Below are 19015 nucleotides of genomic sequence, written 5' to 3'. Positions count from 1 at the left end.
AACTCTCAATTCACACCTCCGTATCAACACAGCTTTTCCTCATTTTCCCTCATCTGATGGGTACCACCACACAGCTGTGAAAATCAAAACCTTGGGAATCATCTAGAATCTTCTCTGTTTTCCAACCCCCATATCCAAAAATCCCATCTCATTCACCTACCTCCATTCTCTCTCAGGTGGTTATTTTTGTTTACTGGGAAGCTAGTGAAATTCGTGTTTCAGAGTTTCTCCCTGGAAAAGACCTCTTCCAAGACCCTGGGCCTATGTTTATAATTTTATATTCTTTATCTTAAAGGGAGCTACCAAGACTGAAGAAGCTTTAGGCCTCCATAAAGTGATCCCACTTCTGGTCTGGCCTCACTGTTTTCCTTGCCTTCCCTGTCTCTTGCCCCTTTACAATCTAGCACAGTGTTCAGGATCATCAAGCAAATTAGGTCACATCCGTGCTTAAACCTCCCTGCAAACTGCCCATTGTTTGATGTGAACATATCATTCTAACCCAGAGACTCTAACCCTTGTGATCTAGACACCTCCTTCCTCTCTCTGAATTCACTGTCCTCCTCTTCCTCATCACTCTGCTACAGGCACATCCATGCTTCACCTTTCTTATCACTTGCTGTGTTAGGGCTTCACCTAAGGTGCTCCTCCTTTGCATAAGTCTCTTCCCCCAGATCTTTCCATGGCTGACCACTCGTGCTGTTCTGTCATGATTTCAGGGTCCCTTGCTCAGACATCACTTGCCTAAACATTTCATTAAAAGTGGCTTTCACCTCATATTATACTAGTACTACTTTTGCTCATGTTGTCTGTTAATTTCCCATCTTTCCCCACTAGACAAATTAAGAGTTCTAGTTTGATCACTGGCACCACCTCTGTTTTGAACTTTGACACATGGTAGGTGCTCAAAAATATTTCTAAATTAATTAGACAATACATAAACATTACAGAAAACTCAGCATTACTTTAAATGATTGGAAGTATTGTTAAATCTCATTAGATAAAATCAGAAATGAAAAGATTTCTCTCCTGAATTTCATTACCCAAGTTTAAAGGTTTTTTGTTCAAAGCACTCTCTAGTCCCACACCACTCACATAATATTATATCAAGGGATTTGTAAAACAAAGAATATGAAAACAAAGTAGAATGAAAGAGGCAAAAATGACATTCAGTACAGACCTTCACTATTTCAAAAGGAAAGCGTTCGTGGAAAATGCGATTGATTTTAGCACCACCTGAGAGCTCCAGAGTATCTACTTGATCCCCTGACCCTTCGATTCTCTTCTCAAAGTCCACAGCAAATTGCTGAACCATCCTATGGTGTGAAAGAGAAATTCAAGTTAACGTTGCATAGCTTTGCGTTCCTCATTTTATTTGTCCATGATTATTCCTTGAAATCCTTTTCGAGTGTTCTTAGTGGCACCTACTGGTAGAGCTAACACTGTACCTTGTTCAGCTCCCTAAATTTCATTATGTGAAATGCCCAGTTAAGATTCTAGACATATAACAAGTGTAAATATTGTAAATATCTTTGTCTTTAAATGAATTTTGAGCCAGGCAGGGGGGTGCACACCTGTAGTCGCAGCACTTAGGAGGGTGAGGGTGAGGCAGCAGGACTGCTAGGAGTCTGAGACCAGCCAGGGTTACCTAGTGAGTTGAAGGCCAGCCTGAACTACATAGAGACCCTGTCTCAAGAAAAAAAGAAAGAAGAAAAGAATTCTGACTATTTAGTTACAACTATGAAATGCTATTTAAAGAATACCTGAATGAAAACTTAAAGTTATATCATAAAATTTAAATTAGTCACATGCACTTCCACTCCTGTGACATCACAGTTTCCCAGTGTCCCATCTGCTCCAGTTGAAACCTCCTACTTCAGGAGCCACTCAGTACCGCAGGCTCTGTCTCTCCTGCTTGTCCTAAATGCTTGTCCTAGGTGATCTCAAAGAAGGCCACAGCTTCCAGGATTATCAAGAAGGCACAGCTTCTCCAGACCTTCATTTCTAGCTGTTAGTTTTGGGGAGTGATTGGCCTAGCTGTCTACCAGAGTTTTATTTTCTCTTAGCTGCATTGAGCTCAGCATATCTGAAACATGAACTGATTCACTTCTCTCATTCCCAAGACAGCTAATTCTGCATTCCCAAATTTCTCCTCGTGATAGATGGCACCATCCTCCCGAGCAGGGACTCAGGGCCTCCCTGCGCACCTCATTTTTACCTCATCCCATATTTCACTCCACTTCTTTCCATGCCTCAGACAAGGACACTTCTGCTTCACCCCGCGACTTGGCTGTGCTCTGTCCCTAAGCACCTCCTGCGAATGTTTTAAAACACCAGTATAGTATAATAGAGCAGATGCCTGAAACACTGGAAAATTTAGAGAACTTATATCTAGCTACTCTTTCCCCTGTACTCTGCGTATCACCTGGCCCACCCAATGACCTGAGAAACAGCTGCACTAAAATTCACACTGTTCTCCTAGCCTCCTCCTTCCTCCTGACACACTCCCCTTCTACTTCCCTTCTCAAACGCCATTTTCTTGGTTCATTCACACCATTCTTCACACATCACTACTTCCTTGTATGGGCTCCTAATGCCTTATATTTACCAGAAATAGTACTTACCAGATGCTGAAATAACTAATTGCTCATATTCCCAGACTCTACTCTGACTTTCGAAGACAAAAATTTTATGTACTACTGAACCTTTGACAATATCCTAGGACTTGTCTTGTCCTTGGGTTAGGAGATTTCTCTCTGGGTTGTGAGAGACTATGAGTAGAGTGCTTGAAGAGACTGGAGGAAGAAAAGAGGCAGGAGCAGAGAAACAGAACAGAAAGGATAGGGCCCGAGAACAGAGCTGAATCAGCTCTTTTCAAGCCAACAATCTAACTGTGAAAAATGTTGTAATCTGAGTCCCATGAAGTCACAGAGGCAAAACTGTCTTTGCATTCCAATTTCTGTGGATCTTACGATAACAACCTAGGGCCTGGAGAGAAATAGCTTTCCTTTCTCTGTAACTTGAAGAGTTTCTACAAGAGCTTAACTGAAACCAAGGGAACTGGGAAAAAATCACATCTAAGAGAAATTTTTACCTTAGTATGAGCTGATAATTTTTCAATGAAGAAATATAAGGTGATTCATTTAAGATGTCACTTAAAAGGATTATGGCACCATAGGAAGTATCAAATATCATTTTTAGGGAGACACCTCAGGCAGGGGTCTTTCAGTTCAGAGGGACCTGATGGAAGTGGCAGCTCAGGGATAAAGGGACAGATGAACCCAAAGAGGATCCAGGGAGAGAACAAAGGGAGAAGACACAAGGTGCTGGTAACTCTCTAACAACTCGACCACCCCAGCACAACCCAGAGAAAAATCTCCTAACCCAAGGACAAGACAAGAGGTGCAGGAGTAAGAGATGCTTGGCAGTTTTCACGTCTGTGCTTTAAAAGAGCTCCATTAAGATAGTTACCAAAACAGAAAAAGAAACATAAATGTGGCCTTATTGTCTGTACTCCCACGGGAAAAATGCACATAGATAAGTCACATGAAATAGTTGAAATAAAAAGATAATAAGGACAAGGAACATCTTTCAAAACATTGATAAAATTCAGATGAGGTTTTTGTCTATATTTACTCACTTCTAAAACTAAGGACAGGGGCTGGGGATTTAGCTCAGCGGCAAAAGCGCCTGCCTGGCAAGCGCAAGGTCATGAGTTCGGTTCCCGGTACCGGAGAAAAACCAAAAAACAAAACCAACAATAAAACTAAGGACAAAAATAACCTTGCTGATCACTATGAGTTTTACTAAGTCCAATTTAACACAATTCAGTTGGGCATGAGACTAGGTAATAGGTTAAGTTAATAACCAAATAAGAGCAAAACATCATTCTGTAATACAGTATAAAAATTCACAGAGAAATCCCCATTTCCTTGCTGCTTTTTTTATCAAGCCTAGCTGGGGATATAGCTCAGTAGTACAAATTCCTGCTTAGCCAGTGCAAGGTCCTGAGTTCGATTCCCAGTACCACACACACAAAAAAGAATTATCAAGCCTAGAAAGCAACCTGACAAATAGGCTAACACAAAAGCAAACTGGAGAAATCGGTTTAAGGTGAAAGGAGGCAGAGAAAGGTAACCTACTGCAGGAGGGCTTTGGTCTTCCTGGTGGGGTCTTCTGGTTTGAAGTTTTTGTAAGCTTCTACTTCATGTTCTATGGACAGCAACTGCCCCTGCAGTTTGTTCCTGAAGTTGGGCAAGGTATCTCGAATGTGGTTGGTGAGTTGCTAAAGAAAACAAAAGAAAATGGTACAGTAGATGAAAGATGAACTCATGAGACAAAAATCAGCCCTCACTGTTTTTCTAATCATTTACAATCTTAGATCTATAGAGACATAAATATAAATAGAGATAGGTTAAGGAGGTTAGGTAAGTAATAAGAAGCCCCATCTCTTTTCACTACCCTTTGGAGTTGCTCAAAATTCCTTCAATTAGATAACTCACTTGATGTTGGAGACCACTACAAAGTGGCTCTGAGCAGGATTTAATAGTAACCAATTAGCTCTCTGTATTCACTTGTGAATCTGTCCAAGGCCTAGGCTCCTTATCTGGAAATGGTTGACTCATAGTAAGCCTCTGTGAGTCGCTAAACCTGTAGTGGTGGATGAAACTAGAAAGCCTCAAAGGACAAGACAAGATTACAGCCAAGGACACCTGGTCAGATCTCAACCAGATGAAGACTATAGCCTCAGGCATCTCATTCTTCAGTGGATTAACTTCATACCTTACTTAGAGAAGTCCTTGAGTGGTTCTGCCCTTCTTGAGTGCTCTCCTCCCTTTTTCTGATAACCACATAAATATGGGCAACCCGGAGAAGGTCACGGTCTTAGCCCAGAGAGAACCTTGAACTATGTGAGAGGGCTTTGATCCTCCTGGGGCCCTGAAATCACTCCATTTACCTCTTTTTATTTAGCCTTTGCTGTACAGTGATCAGCCTGCAATAACTAAGGATATTGTTAACTCCATAACTTGAATTATGTCTTTATGTGTTGGAAGACACTGTTAAAATGCAGCTAATGTCATCGTGAAGCTGCCCAATAGCACTGCAGCATGGATTGGCTTATTAGATCACCTACCACATAGAAAGTAACCTTAAGTTAAATGTGTCAGGAATGAAGGAAGCCCAAAGTTGTAGGTGTTGTCTGATGTTTTTGAGGGCAAACGGATTACCCCATTTATGGATCTCAGGTAGTCAAAGATGCCACTGGCACCCACTATTAATTTTCTCTGCCCCTTGAAATTCAGCCAGGTGCTTCCTCTTTGCTCCACCTCAGGCCTCAGTCCAACACTGGCTAGTCACTCCTTCTGCCTTCAGGGAGATCAACCTAAAACTTCCATGACCAAGAAAGGGAAGCTTTCTCTGCTACTGACATCTCTACCTGGCCATGTGCTTGTCATTTCCTCTGAGGTCCCAGGTATCCTGAGCTCAATATAATGAAAACTTCTCTACAATACCACCTAACAGTATGTGATTCATTAAAAACCAAACTCAGTATAACCCCAGATTGCTCAGCTTTCTGCCATATATTCTCAGCTCTCTGCCATATATTCTCTATAATTTGAAGAAAAATCTGAATTAAAAGAAAAAAAAGGTAATTTTCCTAACATGCTTGGGTAATAAAATGAGAATGAGGAGAAACATATAACATAAACTTCATAGAAATACAAGAGAAAGAAAAATAATTTGAAAGAACATATCCAGACTGACAAGAAATTATTTTAGATCATCTTTATGTGTATCTGAAGTTACCTCAATAAATCTACTCAACAAATTTATAGTTAAGTAACTATCAATAGTTCTTGACTATAGTACACCCCCTGCCTATAAGTGGGATTTGTTGTGTTCATACCCAAGCATGTGTTGTTCTTGTAACTATCAGAGCAGAAAACAATAGAATGGAGCAGAATACATTCCTAGTAGCAGTGTCACAAGAGGTAAGGGCCCAAATCCAAAATAATAGCACACCTGAAATCCTAGAAAATTGCCCTGTGAGCTGGTATAAAAGTACTTGGTTTCCATTTTCTGCTTCTCATATATCTCAACAGTGAAGGAAATTGTGGCCCCTTCCAGGCTTTCTAAACTACTTCTTTCCTTGGTTTTCATAACCCCAGCTCCTCTACTTTTCCTTCTAGCCATTCTAGACATAACCTTCTCCATCTCCTTTGATAGTTCATTATCCTCACCGGACTGGCAATATTGAGATTTCTCAAACATGGTATTAGGCCTCTTTGTTTACTCCCTGTTCTCTCTTAAGGTAATCTCATCCCATCCAGGGCTTCAGTGAACATCCAAACCCATGGCCTCTAAAACATTAATTCCAAACAGGACTTCTTATCTCTCCTCTGGGCTTATATAATTGACCACTTTCTTGACTCCTCCTCTTAAATGTGTCAATGACATCTCAGCCTCAATGCGTCCTAGCTTCAATAAATAATTGCTATGGTTTGGATCTGGTGCCCCCTTTCCCCCCAAAAGACCCACATTTTGAAGGCGTGGTTCCCAGCCTGTGGTGCTTTGGGAAAGTGGTGCAACCCTAAGAGGCAGAGCCTAAAGGAAGAAAATAAGGTCACCTAGGACATGATTTTAACAGGAATACTATGACCCTGACCCCTTTTCTCTCATTTTACTCCTGACCACCATGAGCTGAGCAGACTTCTCAACCACCAGCTCCCATATATTGTGATATGCTGCCACAGGCTCAAAGCAACAGGGTAAAGGACGTCAAGCCATGGGGAGAGGGGGTGTGACTTTGAAGCGGGAATTGGGATCCTGTGTACTTCTCTCTTTCTTTGCTCCCTTCTCTAATATAAGCTCCCACCATGATAGTTTCCATGAGCGTAGGCCCAAAGCAACAGGGCCAAGGAACCACACACTGAAATCATGAGCCAGAATAAATCTCTCTTCTTTATAAGTTGTTTATTTTAGATATTTTGCCACAGACTTGAGATAGTTCAAGTATACTGCCACACTGTGCTATTCTGCCACCGTGACATTGATCTTCCCCTCAGGGTTCTGCATCTACTTCATAACGATTTGCGAACGTGGGATTTCCCGATCCATCAGCCACCCGCTCTAATGTACCACCAAGTTTTCAAGTCTCCTAAATATTTCTCGAATACACTGGGTTTTTTCACTTCCAATAGCAGTATCTGAGACCAAGCCATCATAACTTTTCTTATTATTCTTAATTGGTTTTCCCAGTTTTACTCCTAACGGGTCTACAGTTAATCTTCCTGTGTGTTATACCACAGTCTTTGTAAGCCACAGAGCTAATCATGTTATCCTTCTTCCCAGATCTCTGAAATGAATCCCTGCTACTAATCCTTAATTTGGCCTCCCAACCTTATACGACCCACCCACTGTCTACATCTCCATCTTCATCCTTACAACTCACCCCCTCTTCCTCTGCCTTCGAGGTATAATGGCATTTCTTTCATTTCCTCAAAAATGCAATGGCTTCTTCTAGTTTTTTCCATGGAAACTGTCCTTTAGGGTTAGAGGTATTGGTACACACTGAATCAGCAAGGAAAGTTTTTCCTAGTTTCAAACATAGTATGAAGACCTCAGACACAATAGTGATTATCCAGGAAAGAACAGGTACTCCATGCACAATTTATTCAATTTTCAGTCATCTACAACCCAGTTATGTCATAATTTAGTGATCACCTGTAATCAATAGTCAATCATTTCCTTCTTTCTAATCATATCAGTGATTTTTCTCTAAGATTTCTTAGATTATTTGTACTTTTCCTAGACCAATACAGGTGTTCAGGCAGAAATCTAAAAAGTTTCATCAGTCCTGATTATATTCGTAGAATATGTTGGTTCTTGGATGACAAACCGGTGTGCTACATCTCTAAAATATTTCATATTTTTAAAATGATACAACCAAGTGATGCCCATAGTTTGCAAATATTCTTTACCCTTAACTTAAAGGAACCCTTGTACACTGTAGGTGGGAACGTAAACTGGTACAACCACAATGGAAATCAGTATGGGGAATCTTCAAAACTAAAAGTAGAAATTCCATTTAACCTGGCTATATCGCTCCTAGGTATCTTCTTGAAAGTGTTAAAGTTATCATTTAAAGTAATATATTCCTGTCCTTAGTTTAAAAGTACAAGCTTATAGTAGCTTCTATTGTGCCACCCAAAATAGAAACATACCACTGCTTTTTAGTTTCTGAAGTGTCTCCAACTGTTTTCTCTAACTGGTGCAAATGCAGTATCATTTACTGTGACACCCTCTGCTGATACCTTTAAAGTGCTACATCAGGATGTTCTATAACTACCTGATCAATTGACTACTTTAAAAGACAGGAGTTAGAGCACAATTTATAATTTGTAAGGAAACCTGCTCACCAGATACAGTCAACTGTAACAAAAACTCAGGAAAAGAGCCTTGCACTCAATGACAATGACATCTGTCATGACACTTAACTCCAACACGGGAATGAATATGTGTCACCAAGTAAGCGTATTGAGGTTCTGTAGGGAAATTGTGTATGGTGCAAGGAGGGGAGTAGGCAGAAGGCCAATTCCAATTGTGTTTATTTTAGGGAAATGGGTTATTTTAGATTAGTGGAAATACATGATTGCTTTATCAGGATTCGTTGTTTTGAAGAGTATAAATTAAGAAAAAAAATCAGTCTTAAAACCATAAAAAATTTGTGATTGAAAGTCTAAGCTAATAATTACAGCTTGATATTTCAAAAACAGATGCCAAGATATCAAATTTTCAGAGCTACATACATTTAACTTCTTAAGATAACTACACATTGTGAGTGAGTGCATATTCCAGTGTATATTCCTGTTCATTGGTCCTACAGAAGTATATGTTTCTGCATTGAGCACTGTCATAAAAAACATTAAGGTGAATCCAATCCACTAAGAAGAGTAATAGTGTGGATCTAAGTATTCATATTCATTTTTCAAAATTCCTAGCATTTCAGCTGAATATAAATTTAAATTTAGGTAAATTTTGGAAATATAAATTTAAAAATAAGAAATATGAATTCCAGTAGTCAACAGATTTCATAACTGTTCTTGTTGCTTGAGACAATGTTTTTACCTGATTGAGGACCTTCTGCAGGTGTGGGGTGCCCATACGATCAGCAATATGTCTGTAAGCAGGATGGGAAAGGAAAAACTTCCTTTCTGCCAGCATGGCTGCTTTAATGTCCTTCTTCCCATCTATGTCCTTCTGGCTCCTGTTCACTACCCCTACGTAACCTGAAACAAAACAAAGGACTTTACATATCTTCAGTCACTTTTTCTAGAGAGATTTCAAGGCTCTTGAAGAGACCAAGTAAAAAACCAAAAATTAGCTTTAAAGCGTGTAGAGTGGATCATTTCATAAAACATAATCTGAGACATCTGTAGTTTAAAAAGACTGCTGACTTGGCTAAGGATAATTTTTGGAATTAAGAAGATAATGTTGCTCACTTTGAAAAGCTTTATGCATTTTAAGAAAGCATGTCTCTTTACCAGTTGTGTCATATAGCAGGCAAATAATTATCACACTTAAAACAGAATGGTATATATTTCTGTAGTGTACAATGAATATTTATAACCTCCCTTCCAGCCCTTTCCATTTCCTGTTTTTTTCTTAATTCCTGTTATTTTAAGAATAGTTCTCTTTTTAGATCATTTTAACACATCATTTGGGAATACTGTGCCATTCTATTGAAAGTTTAGCTAATAAATTCATTTCTCACAACAGAGGGTGCATTAAAAGCAAGTGGTTTCCCAGGTGTTTCTCTGCCACATTATCAAAGAAAACTCTGTATAGAGGACAGTACATTACCCCTGCGAAGAGGCAGCAGTTTATTCTCTAGAACATCCCTGGCATCTGTTCCTTCATCCATAAGATCTAATTTGGTGATCACTCCAATCGTTCTCAGACCTGCATCATAAACAAACAGAGCATCACAACATTTTCAGAAAACTAACAAATTTTAAAGATTATATATTTCAGTGCTGAAGGTAAAGCTCATATTCCCTATCCTTTTCCTTCTCTTTTCTATCTTACTTCGCTTCTAATCCACTGCCATCCAGTTCTGGGGAATTTCTACATGATAAAAAGGAGAGCTACAAGATCACCTATCCATAAAATAACTTCCCATCCAAGAAAGAAAAACAAATAACTATAGCACAAAATACTTTTAAATACAGTCAGGCATTGCTTAACCACAAACATATGTTTTGAGAAGTGTGTCATTGGTAGATTTCATCCCAATGCAAAACATCATATGGTGCGCTTGCGTGAAGTTACGTGGTATAGAACAATCTCTCAAAGTGGTGCCTTGATGGGAGAGACACAGCGAACACAAGATGTATGAGGCCGCTGCCAGTGTAAAACACCATACTGGCAGTATGCTGTTTCACAGTCAGTATTTTTTATAAATACAAGAAATAGACTCAAACCCAGTGCTCAATAGTGTGGTATAGGCTGGACACAGTGGCACACACTTGTAATCCCACTAGTTGAAAGGCTGAGGCAGAAGGATTGCAAATTGGAAAAGAGCCTGGGAAATTTGGTGAGATTCCATCTCAAAATTTAAAAATATCAAATGGGCTGAGAATATAGTTCAGTGGTAGTGTCCATGGGTACAATCCCTAGCACTGCAAAAATAATGCATTAATGAACAAACAAACCACTAACATTTATTATCATTAGTAACTATTATGTGTTGTACATAATTACATGTTACATTTTTACAGCTCTGGAAGTGCAGTAGGTTTGTTTATATCAGCATTCCCAAAGCACATAACCAAGGTACTGCACTACCGTGTTACGATGGCCGTGGTTTCATGGGCAATAGGAGTGTTTTGGCTCCATCGTGATCTTACTGGACTGCTGTCATATATACACACTGTGTACTGAACCAAAATCATTATGCAGCACCCAACTATGAGTTTATTTTTGAGCTCTACATGAATGGAAACTAACTTTCCTTTTAACTTTCCTCTCAAGTATTCCACCTAATATAGGTGCTTTATTTTTATATATTATATTATTAAAAGCAAATAAACAAACAAGTAGGTTGTGCATGAACCAATGATTACAGTTTGTCATAAGCCAAGGATTATTACAGATCTGGTTCTAAGTACTTAAAATGAACAAACAAATAAATCAGTTACAGGTTAGTGCCACCATCAAAAATAAGCTTACAGGTTCCGCAGTATTTGCTGTTGCTTAGAAAATGAAATATGATTTAATGAAAACTAAACCAGGAATTGTGAAGTTTGGCTTCTACCCTGAAGGCAAGCCATTCAACATTCTGAGTCTCAATTTTCTTCCTCTGAAAAACAAAGATTTAGAGACTGAACTCTAAGGTTCCTCCCAGTAAATGATATTGGAACCTAGACATTTTATGTAGCACTTTAAATATATGGTTTGTTTTGTTCGTGAAGTTGACAGTATTTGCTCGGCAGTTGATATTGTTAAATATTTCTGCGTGTGTCCAGTTAAACCTGGTTACTTGAAAATAGATTATATTTTGTTTGAAACTATTCCAAAATAATAATGGCTAATATCTATTAAGCCAGCTGCGGTTTTAAATGGTTAGTATATCTTAAATATTCTAACCCTAAAAAATAATACAGGTACAAATTTTTGAAGATCAAGAAACAAAGACACAGTGAACCTAAATTTCCCTAAATCTATAGTCATAGACAGGTGATGAGCCCGGTCACTCCAGGGCCCAAGTTTAGAACCAGTATGTTTCTCACAGTGAAAACAAAGAGACAAGCAAACCAAGAAGCTTAAACCAAGTATCAAAAATGAAAGAAAACCACAGGAAAAAAAAATTGAAAATAGAGGCCCAGAAGGATGAAGTCTAACTAACAGACCACAAAAAGTACAAAACTGAATTCAAGAAAATCAATAATATAAGAAGCCCGGAAATGAGGTAATTTATATTAAAGTATCTCAGAGAGATTTGGATCCTGAGAGATAACAACTCTGAACATGATGAAGAAGGATGGTGACAAATGAGGCTGAAAACAGCGGCCCGGGATGAAAGCAATCAGATTTTCATTGCTAACACAGCTGGACACTGTCTTTGTCCATCCTGGTAGGACTGTGTAGGTTCGTGTTTTTGGAAAGACTGAGCTAGAGAAACCTCTGAATTAAAGGGCATGCAGCCCTTGAAGGGTCAGATATGGAAAGAGGCTGATTAGTGAATTTCAACGTACTGGACAGTAAGGTTCTTTCCCCCCTCAGTCCAGTTCCCTTCTCTAACTTTAAGAAAGAGCTTGCTGGCAGACAGTTGACTCCCCACTGCCCTTTTACCTCTTCCAAGCAAGACGCTGTGACAACTTTATCTAGGGAGACTCCCCATTCCAAGAGAAAAACATAGATGCTGACATTTACAGGAACACAAATTTTGAAAATCCAACAAATTGCCCTGCTGTGAAATCTACCACTTAGTAAGTCCGGCACACTCACGTAGTGGTTTTGACCATCCAACCACCTGTTAATATTTTGTTTATAACTACAAATGATAAACACAGATTTTTGTCTGAGGCCAAAATAAACACTGAAAAATAGGAGAAAGTAAAGATAATGTGAAATATGAAAGAAAACCTTATTTCTTTGTTAATATGCTTAAAGAAAAAGAAAAACTCATTTCACTCCTGAAACAGTAACAGAATGCCATAAAAGATACATCCAGACACCTCAAAAGTCCCAAAAATTAAAATACAAGAGGTAAAAATATTAGTAGACTAGTTGGAAAATAGTGAAGGAACCCTTGCAGAAGGCAAAAGAAAAAGAAGCAATGGGAAAGGAAAGACACTTCTGAAAACTAAGAAATGACCACGAAGATCCAATACCCGAATAATTGATAGTGCAGAGAAAAAAAGATCAAACAGAAACAATTAGGGAGTGGAGAGAGCCTATTTAAAGAAATGACCTATAAAGTTAAAGACTTTATAAATTGGATGAACTCAGCAAGGGCCCAACGCGAAATGAAACACACACACATAAATTTATCATTGAAGTTTTAAAGCGCTAGGAGCAGACAAAAGATCCTTAAAAGCTCCCAGATAAAATTTTAAAAGCCACAGAAAAAGTGTGGAATACTAATACAGGAAATCCCTGTAGTATTAGAATTTCCAGCAGCAAACTGGAAAACCACAAACAATAGAGCAGTGTTTTCAAAATTCCAAAAGAAAATAATTTCTAAGCTAGAGTTCTACATTATCAACAAATGTGACTCTGGAAAAAGATACTTTCTAACTTGCAAAATCACCAAATATTTTACTCTCCTCTTCTCTCTTTCTTAGGCAACAATTAAAGGATTTATTCTATAGAACAAGAAAGAACACCAACAAAGAAGGCCAGGAAGCAAGGATACAACCAAGAAAAAAAGAAAATTTTCAGGATGGTGTAGATCTCAGAATAGAGTCATAAAAATAGCAATAAATATCTACTGGAATGAGAGGAGGCAGTTTCCAAGAGATGTTTACACACACACATGCCCACACAAATGATGGTGATAGGATCTTAATGCCTAATATTTTTAAAGATCTTGAGAGAGTAAGACTTCTGCAGAACAGTTGAGAAAGCATTAAGGTCAGATAGATAGATGATAGATAGATAGAGAGATGACAGGTAGATAGATCGATAGAGCAAAAGTGAGACAATAGTCAAACTCAAAGAAAAAAGTATAATACAAGGAAGGGAAATTTAATCATAACTTAATCACATGATTTAGCAGTGAATAATATTTTCAGAATTATAAAGATTCTCACCACAAAATATGATTATGTCATCACATTGCAGAGGAGAACGAGAAGTGTGTATGTGTATGTATATTGTAAAGTCAAATGAAAATATATAAAACTAAAAACAAAATGAAACATGACAGCTGCAATAAATAGTATATTCCATAGAAACATGTATGTAACTATCAAAAGAAACAGCTAGAAGGATTGAAAGTAGCTGCCTCTAGAAATCAGTGATAAGGAGTTAAGGAGGAGTAAGGGACTCAATTGTTATTAACAGCCTTTGTGACTGATGTAAATATATATATATATATATATATATATATAGCTTGTATATGGCATATATATCTATAGCTTTAAGAAAATAAATTATAAAATTTATTGATTATAAAAGTATTTTCATTACTACCATCTTATTCCTGAAAAGGTATTCATGTTCACACTTAGTTGTACATCAGCAATGGTAAGGCAGACTATTTTCCTTTTCACAAATACACATCTTAAAATAATCAAGGAACTCCTGCTGGCAGACTCAACACCTGCATAGATGGATCTCAAAAAGCTATTGTCAGAAGAGGTTTCAAAGGTTTTAAAAGAAATCTCCAGAAAATCTAAAGACCTGGATAAAGTAGAGTGCATTGTTCAACTCTGATTGTGTGCCAGCTTCATTAAGAAAACAAAATAAAAACCATAGGAGATAGGTACTGTTATTTTCTCACTTATACAGATTGAGAGAAGTAGAGTTGGAGAGGAAAACTATACTTGCCTAAAAAGTCTGTTAGGCCTTGTGTTTAGATGTTTCCCCAAAGCCTCATACAGTCATACCTGGGGTTTATTCCGAGGTGGCTGGATTTAGAATGACACTGGAATTGATTCATGATGCAGTGCTAGGATTAAGGGCACTAGGATTAAGGGTATAAGTGCTACCTGTCCTAAGGGACCTGGATAAGATATAAGTGATAGAAAAAGTTATGGTCATCCCTCTTTGCTTTGCTACCTAATGCCTGCCATGAACTGTTGCTTCCTAGGGTTGCTACCCTGCCTTGGAGCGAGCAGACTATGAACTGAAAACTCTACAAACTGTGAGCTAACTGAACCTTCCCTATTTTAACTTTGGCCATCGGGTGTTTCTGATATTTACATAGCACAAAGGTTACATACACTGGCTCAAGGATCAGATTATGCGTGGCCCTTGCTAGTTAATCAGTAGGAAACTGTAAGATGGCAACCGCACATCACAGAGTATGTATATTGTCCTGGGAAAATTATTAACAACATTCCTTTTAACTCTCAAAAGACTGTCATTTTGAAGGACAAATTATTATATGTTCTCTCTAACACACCAAGGAAAAGGAGAAAACAACCACCTTATGATTTAAATTGAGTAATGGGACTCCAGCCTTGAAAGCAAAGAACTTAGATACTACTGGCTCATCCTCATAACATATAAAACGTGCAACAAGCTGAAAAATCAATAACTCTTCATAGATCTTTCAGAGATGTGAGCTCACAGAGAAAGCTGCTGCCAAAATTTTAGCGGTACAGGTGAACACAAAAATCATAATTTATCAGAGCAAGAACCTACGAGCAGAAAACCAAGACCCATTAAAATGACTCAATTATATGTTATAGACAAAAATCCACTCTAAATGTAAGAATACATATAGATTAAAAGTATATGGATAGGGAAAGAGATAACATGCTAGCACTGATGGAAAAGTGGGAATAGCTATCTTAATTTCAGACACATATCAAAAGTTCTGCTCAGCAACAACAGTACTGGAACAGTGAGAAGACAAACCACAGATAGGAAGAAAATATTGGCACCACACACAGACATTTGATAAAGAATCATTACTGTAAAACATACAAAGAACTCTTACAACAGAAGAAAATAAACAATTCAATTTTAAAATTGGAAAAGCACCTGATCAAATACCTCATTCAAAAAGATAAGTAGAAAGCAAGTAAGCATATGGAAATATGTACAATATTGCATGTCATTGGGAAATAGCAATTAAAATAACTGAGGTATCACTGCACATCTAAAAGGATGGCCTAATCTATAAAACTGACAGCACCAAATGTTGGTGAGGAAGAGGAGGATAAGAACTTTCATCTCTTGCTGATAAGGATGGAAAATAATACAACCACTCTGGAAGATGATGTGGTGATTTCTAAAAAAACACCTTTACCATATGATCCAGGTATTGTGTTTCCCTGTATTGGCTTAATGCGTTAAAACTTCCACATCAAACCTGCATGTGAATATTTATAGCAGATTTATTGCCAACATTTGGAAGCAATCAAGATATTCATTGTATGTTAATGGATCAATAAACTGAGGTACTTTCAGACAATGGCATATTACTCAGTGCTAAAAAAAAATGAGCCATCAAGCCATGAAGAGACATGGAGAAATCTGAAATGCATATTATCCAGTGAATAAAGCTATTATAAAAAAAAAGCTTTATACTGTATGATTGCAACTGTCTGACAATCTGGAAAAGACAAAATTATAGTACAAATAAGATTACTGCTTCTTAAGGGTTGAGGGGAAGTGAGCACTTAAAAGGCAGAACACAAAGGATTTTTTAAGGCAGTAAAACTATTTTATATGATACCACGATGATAGACATATGTCATTGTTCAAAGCTACTGAAGTTATAACACCAAGAGTGAACCTAAATGTCTTTGTTACTTTTCTCTCATTGCTAAGACAAATACCTAATACCCAAATTAAAAAGGGAAAGGTTTATTTAGCTCACAGTTTGTGGAGGTTCCAGTCTGTCATCAGCTGGCTCCAAGACAGGGTGGCAGGGCACAGGGGCAACAGTTCAAGCCAGCAGAAGACAACAAAGGCAACAAGTGCAAAAGGGGGAGGAACAAGCCTCTTTTCCTCCCTTATATTTTAAGCAAGCTATCTGCCACACCACCTCCATGTCCTCCTCTTGCACAGGATGAGGATGTTTACAAAGTAAGGACCCTGGCTCCCTGCTGAGTTGCTTAGTTAAACTTCTAAACTTCTCACATCGACACAATATATCAACCATTACACCTAATGTGCACTATGGACTTTGAGTGATAATGATTTATCACTATGTGGTTCATCAATTGTAACAAATGTGCCACTCTTGTATGGGATACTGACAGTGGGTAAAGCTATACAATTGGAGTATATGGAAACTATCAGTACTTTTTTATATATTTTTGCTGTATACATAAAACCTGTAAAAATAATTTTACTCATCAAAACAATTAAATACAATAACATAACATATGTATGTAAAGTATGTGGAACATAAAACCATTTAAAAAACAAGTATTGAGATCCAGCAGCTCCATTTCTCACCAGTACCTATATCAGATACTTATTCTAATCTGCAGTCAAATTCAGTGACTTTCAGTTCTCCAAGTGATCATCATTCTTATCTCCTGAGCTTCAAATGCTATCATCTTCGATTATTTGATCAGTCTTACATTTTTACATCTGGTGGACTGAGCAAATTTGTTGAAGATAACAGTATGTAAGATAGCAACCATTATTAATTCTTATCATTTTGTTTTGAGGTCATGTATATTTTTTATTGTTTTTGTGTTGTTTTGATTTTGTCTTCATTGTTGTTTTGTTAGTTTTTAAATTTTTAAAATAAAACTATCATCTTCAGTTCTATGTATCTTTACTTTCTTTTCTTGGTCAAATCCTATCCATTCTTCAAAATTCCTTTCAGGCCCATAGGCTGCCAAAAAACATAAGCCAAGGTCTTTTCTCTTTGCCCTTAAAGCTCTTTATACACTTGCTTATATGTTTGTCTTATTCAATAAGCCACAAACTCTCCAAGGACAGAAACTACACATAATCTATATATTCTGAGTCACTTATACAAATGCCAAACACAAAATGAAAACTCAGTATATGCTGCCTTAGTTACTTTTCTCTCAGTGTTGAGACAGCATACGCAACGCACAAAGTCAAAGGGAGAAAGGTTTATTTTAGGTCACAGTTTGCAGAGGGTTCAGTCCATAATCAGCAGGCTCCAGGACAGGGAGGTATTACAGACCAACATCACAGAGAAGAAACAGTCCATGGCAGGCAGAAGGCAGCAAAAGCAACAAGGGACCACCACAGCTCTTTCTGTTTCTTATATCTTACTCAGGCTACTTAGGGCAGGTAGCACTCACACTGTTAATCTTAGTACTGTTGATTCTAGCATTGCACCATGCATCAATTCCAGCATCACACACTCTAGATCCAGCCACCTCTCTGGATAAGCCTCACTTATGAATGCATAAAGCACTGGAGTTACATCTAAACACAAGCCAACAGATGTCTATTTATTAAATGAATAAATGAACAAGAAGCATAAGTTTATTTGGCTTGGAATCAAAGAAGACTTGACATACAAATTTCAAACAAGATATAGGATATTATTCTACCATATTACCTAGGTTTGGTTAGCACACAGTGATTTTCTTAAAACAACGCAGCCAATTTTTCATTTTACATGTGCAACTAACTTATAAGTAGTATGTTGTTTCATCTAATTAAGAGGTGGCACAAAACCAAGCCACGAACCACATTATCAGTTGCCAGAAAACTAATTTGGAACACTGTATACAATGAAACAACAGCAATGAAAAAAATCAACGTAGAGTTAATGTAAAAATATGTACAACAAAATTAAAAACAGACAGGAAATTAGATGTTCATCAGTTAATTCAGTTTTTGTTTGGAGTTTTAGTAGAATTGGGGAGGATTTGAAATAAACGTTGTTCTTTCTCTTTGGCAAAGACTGTGGAATAATTTATTTCTGAAAGCAATCAGTAATGAATAGGAAGAGTTTAATTTTTTCCTATAAGTTTTCCATAAATATTATTCTTTTATTACCTCCACCTATTCAGAATAGCAGCTTTCATTTTCAAAATTATCAGATAATATTATTTTCTATGATACTAGGTAAAATACTAAACAACATAAAAGTTGTGGTCAGTATGGCCATAGAGACTGTATCTTGATCACTAAAACAGTCCAGAATTTAACAAAGTACTTGGAAGATGTAATATTTCTGGAAGGAAAGGAAAGCAAAAAAGAAAGCAAGAAAGAAAAACATGTGGGAATGGAGGAAGGGAATTACTTCAAAAATAAGAAAATCTACGTATAAAGTTGTACATTTCCTGAGAAATCCTATTTCAAAATAGACAAAGCTATGAAGAAGCAAAACAGACTC

The 19015-nt window shown here is 37.6% G+C and overlaps 1 protein-coding gene across 5 annotated transcripts in view; it reads right to left on the bottom strand.

Annotated features, from left to right (window-relative positions):
* Positions 1 to 19015, bottom strand: part of Dnm3 (dynamin 3) — a 535700-nt gene that overhangs the window by 346003 nt on the left and 170682 nt on the right. For all 5 annotated transcript variants that reach the window (XM_005374853.2, XM_005374856.2, XM_005374854.2 and 2 more), the window contains exons 5-8: positions 9862 to 9960; positions 9127 to 9287; positions 4140 to 4282; positions 1178 to 1313 (exon numbers count right to left, since the gene is read on the bottom strand). In XM_005374853.2, the coding sequence (XP_005374910.1) occupies positions 1178 to 1313; positions 4140 to 4282; positions 9127 to 9287; positions 9862 to 9960 (539 nt within the window). The remainder of the gene's footprint in view (positions 1 to 1177; positions 1314 to 4139; positions 4283 to 9126; positions 9288 to 9861; positions 9961 to 19015) is intronic.

Source organism: Chinchilla lanigera, unplaced genomic scaffold (assembly GCF_000276665.1).
Source record: "Chinchilla lanigera isolate Chin_1 unplaced genomic scaffold, ChiLan1.0 scaffold00005, whole genome shotgun sequence".
NCBI lineage: Eukaryota > Metazoa > Chordata > Mammalia > Rodentia > Chinchillidae > Chinchilla > Chinchilla lanigera.
The sequence above is the reverse complement of the archived record's forward strand: the minus strand, read 5'-3'. Positions and strand labels throughout refer to the sequence as shown.